General features: G+C 41.0%; 1 protein-coding gene across 1 annotated transcript; it reads right to left on the reverse strand.

Moving 5' to 3' along the window:
• Positions 1-3,901: 3,901 nt before the first annotated feature.
• Positions 3,902-4,420, reverse strand: LOC109217227. Its single transcript, XM_019381458.1, has one exon. The coding sequence runs from the start codon at positions 4,418-4,420 to the stop codon at positions 3,902-3,904; it is 519 nt and encodes a 172-aa protein (XP_019237003.1).
• Between the last annotated feature and the right edge of the window lie 219 nt (positions 4,421-4,639).

Consider the following 4,639-nt stretch of genomic DNA (forward strand, 5'->3'; position numbering starts at 1 on the left):
ACACCTGAATTGGTTCTGATTGGGCAAGAGTAAGCTCTGCAAATAGCCTGCTCAACCACACTACTCCCCAATGACTTTTCTGAGGGACCTGTACTCTGCTTCAGTTGATGACAATGAGATAGTTTCTTGCTTCTTAGATTTCCAGCTAATTGGACTGTCTCCTACTAGAACAATGTATCCAGTAACAGATCTTCTAGAATCTGGGCAAGCAGCCCAGTCTGAATCACAATAGGCTTTGATTGAACAATCAGGACTGTTGGAGAAGAATATACCCAGGCTAGGATCATTTTTGAGATACCTAAGGAGGTGGAATGCTGCAGTTAGGTGAGTGTCCCTTGGGGCTTGCATGAACTGACTTAGGAGCTGCACACTATAGGCTATGTCCAGTCTGGTATTGGTGAGAAAATTAAGTTTGCCTACTAGCTTTCTATAGTATGTAGGATCTGGTAGGAGGTTCCCCTCTTGTGCCTTTAGCTTGATAGTGGGATCAAGAGATGAGGAGACATTACTATAATCAAAAACCTGATACTCTTTTAGCAGATCCAATGTAAACTTCCTTTGAGATATAAGAACTCCATCATGCTTGTAGAGGACTTCCAAGCCCAAGAAATAATGTAGCCTCCCCAGATCTTTTATTCTGAACCTTTGATCAAGGAAAACATTCAAGCTTCCAATCTCATCTGAGTCAGTTCCAGTGATGATAACATCATCAACATACACAGCCACAAAAATGATGGATGTGGGAGTTGTCTTGCAGAAAAGAGAGTGGTCATTTTCAGAGTGTTGATACCCTTTTGAAGACAATGCTTCAGTCAACTTTGCATACCATTGCCTACTGGCTTGTTTTAGGCCATACAATGACTTGTTTAACCTGCATACTACTTTACTTGAAGTAGACTGATCAACCGCAAGTCCAGGTGGAGCCTCCATGTATACCTCCTCATGTAGGTCTCCATGGAGGAAGGCATTGTTTACATCTAATTGGAATATGTCCCAGCCTTTCTTAATAGCTACTATGATCAGGACTCTGACAGTTGTTATTTTCACAACAGGGGAGAAAGTTTCAGTATAGTCAATCCCAGCCTGTTGAGCCCTTTACCACTAACCTAGCTTTGAACCTTTCAATACTTCCATCTGCTTTATGCTTAATCTTATATACCCACCTGCAGCCAATTGCTTGCTTTCCAGGTGGTAAGGGAACTAGGTCCCAAGTGTTATTAGCATGGAGAGCCTCAAACTCCTGTGTCATGGCTAGTTGCCAAGCAGGATTGAGGGCTGCCTCTTCATATGAGGATGGCTCACCATCATGACATACACTTAGCATCAAGTGCTGACTTTCAGAAAATAGAGCATCAGGTGATGTGATGGTGACTAGAAAACAAGGCATTTAGTGAAGGGGTGCAGTGAGATACATTAGACAACTGAGTGACACTTTTAGGCAATTGATAAACATAGTCCTTTAGGTAGGTAGGAGTTTGATGAATTCTGTTGGATTTTCTTAGAATTGGTGTTTCTAACTGTTCATGTGCAAGTGGACTCTGTGAATTGTCACTATTAGGAGAGGGTGCATTATTGATAGATGATTCAGAGTGATGTTCTACCCTTGGAGATGTGATACTTTCAGGACCTTGCACAATGTCAGTAGGAGAAGCTGGACTGTTGTTATCTTCAGAATAGTTAGGGAGTGAGACTGTTTTGAGGACAGCAGGGAAGGAAATATCAGTAGAGTTCAATAAAAAAGGAAAAATATTCTCATGGAAAATGGCATCTCTAGAAATGTGAACTTTCTTGATAGTTAGGCTTAGCACTTTGTATCCTTTTGTCCCAAAGGGGTATCCAACAAAGATATGAGGGCTGGTTCTAGGTTCAAACTTGTCTCTCTATATTTTGGGTACAGTAGGATAACAAAGACAGCCAAAGCTTCTCAAATGAGTATAATTGGGCTTCTTTTGGTACAGTATCTCATAGGGGCATTTGTTATTAAGGTATGTTGTTGGGAGTCTATTAATCAGGTAAGTGGCTGTCAGAATACACTCTCACCAATATCTGGTTGGGAGTTTGGACTGGAACAAGAGAGCTCTGGCAGTTTCCAGGAGGTATTTATGCTTTCTCTCTACTACACCATTTTGTTGTGGTGTGTAGGGACATGTTTTTTGATGTATGATTCCTTTAGACTGATAAAAGGAAGAGGCTTCATGACTTATAAATTCCAAGCCATTGTCAGATCTAATGGTTTTTATGGATGTATCAAATTGATTTTCAATCATAGCTACAAAGGCTTTTATGGCCTGAAGAGCATTACTCTTACAGCTTAACAGATGTGTCCAAATGGACCTACTGAAATCATCCACAAGGGTAAGGAAATATCTGTGGTTATCATGAGTAGTTACATGGTAAGGTCCCCATATATCTATGTGGACCAGCTCAAACAGTTTTGATGTAGTGGTGGTTCTTTGAGGGAATGGAAGTCTGGTCTGTCTTGCCATAGGGCATATAGGGCAAATGAAAGGTTGTCTTGGTGCAAATTTAGTGGGGATTGATGATATACCCTTCATTTTAACAAAAGGAACATGACCAAGCCTATTATGCCAAAGAAAATTCACATCATCTTTACCAAGCACACATGAAGACTCATTTTTATTATTTGAAATAGAAGTATTTACAGGTTGAGGAGTGTTATGTGAATGAGCATGACTAATGGACTCATGACTATTTACATTGGAAGAAGGAATGCAATTGCAATGAGAAATTGAAACGGTAAAAGGTAAGGTGGTCCTTTTACCCTTCAGGCACCTGGAATAGAGATAATACAGACCCTCTTTGCTGTTACCAATCACCTGAGGCCTCTTCACTGAAGGGGCCTGCAACAGACAAAGAGTATCACTGAACAATACTAAACCTTTAAGATGTACTGCAAGGGAGTGAACTGAAATCAAGTTATATTTGAAGGATGGAACATAAAGGACCCTATACAGGAAAATATCTGAAGACAGTACCACATCTCCAAATTCAAGAACTTTCACCCTATAACCATTTGGTAGGCTTATTAATAAAGGGTAAGGCAATCTAGTAATGTTAGTGAGTGCATGTTTGTTAAAGGTCATATGATTAGATGATCCTGAGTCTATGATCCAAAGATTAGTCTTTGATTCAAAGCATTTGCATGAGGGCTTGTCAAAGTCAATAGAAGAAGTGCAGACAACAATACCTGCAAAGTTTGCACTGCCAGTAGTGATGTTGTTATTGCTAGGAGATCCTCCCACATTTCCTACTTGAAAATGCTGCAGCAGGGTCATTATTTGCCCTATTGCTCTTTAGTCAGGTTGACACTCTGATTTTTCCTGCAGATCTTGACTGCCCCCATTTTCATGAACCATATCAGCTGGAATCCCATGCACGTTTGCCACAGATCCTTTTCCCTTTTCGAATTTGTAAGTCTGGTTGTTCCCCTGGTTGTATGACTGTGCATTGCCACGATTGAAGTTCTGATTATTGTAAGAGTTACCTTGGGGGTATCCATGTAACTTATAGCACTTTTCTTTTGTATGTCCTGGTTTCTTACAGTAATCACATAATGGTCGACCTTTGTTACCATTGTTTGCTGTGTAATTTGTCCTGAAGTTTCTGCTTCCAAATGAACCTTGATGTTGTAGATTTGCATTCACATGCAATGAAGTAGAGTCTAGATTGAGCTGATTATTGGGCTTGAATTCCCTTTGTTTTTCTTCTTGTACCAAGAGAGAGAAGGCTTGAGCCATAGAAGGCAGGGGCTTCATCATGAGGATGCTCCCTCGCACTATTGTGTAGACTTCGTTTAATCCCATCAGAAATTGAATAAGTCTTCGATCCTGTTCTGCCTGTGCATGGTCTCTTTTGCTCCACATGTGCAGTTGCAGCTGCACTAAGACTTAGCACTCAAGGTGCTCAGTTCCTCCCACAGTCTCTTCATACGTGTGTAGTACGCAGTAATGTCTAAGGAACCCTGTGTAAGGTCGTTGATTTCTTTCTGAATCTGATACAGTTTCGCTCCATTCTTTTGGTCATAACGATCCTCTAACTCCCTCCACAACTCAGCTGAGTTGCTTACATATTCCACACTATCAGAAATCTCTTTGGCGAGGGAATTGAGGATCCACGAGGTTACCATGTCGTCGCACCTCTCCCATTGGCGGGATTGAGGGGAATCGGAGCTAGGTTTCACAAATTCCCCATTTATAAACCCTAATTTATTCTTGACTGACAGAGCTCGCAACACGCTCCTTCTCCATGAGCGATATCCAATTCCGTCAAACCGAATTGGTACTAGAGTCATTCCGGGATTATCAGAAGGGTGAATGTAAAGGGGATTACCAGCATCGATGACGGATTGGTCGTTTCTGCTCGTGCTAGGGCTCATTTCTTCACCTTGATTGATAGCCATGTGTGAGGTTTCAAATCGATGAAATCGTGAAATGTAAAGTCCTTAATCGAACCAGAGATTGTCAATTTTGAGACGAATTTCAGAATTAGGTTGAAACACAGCGATCGAAAATCTGGAGATCGACGAAGCTCAACTAAATTTCAGAATAGCGTTTTGAAATGATGAGTGAAACTTGAATTGACACCCCGTTCTCCGATACCATAACAAACCAAGCAAATG

The sequence above is a fragment of the Nicotiana attenuata genome, unplaced genomic scaffold (genome assembly GCF_001879085.1).
Source record: "Nicotiana attenuata strain UT unplaced genomic scaffold, NIATTr2, whole genome shotgun sequence".
NCBI classification, from domain to species: domain Eukaryota; kingdom Viridiplantae; phylum Streptophyta; class Magnoliopsida; order Solanales; family Solanaceae; genus Nicotiana; species Nicotiana attenuata.

Bases quoted from the DNA above. Each gene is read 5' to 3' on its own strand.
- LOC109217227 (XM_019381458.1), bottom strand. From the start codon at position 4,420: ATGGCTATCAATCAAGGTGAAGAAATGAGCCCTAGCACGAGCAGAAAC.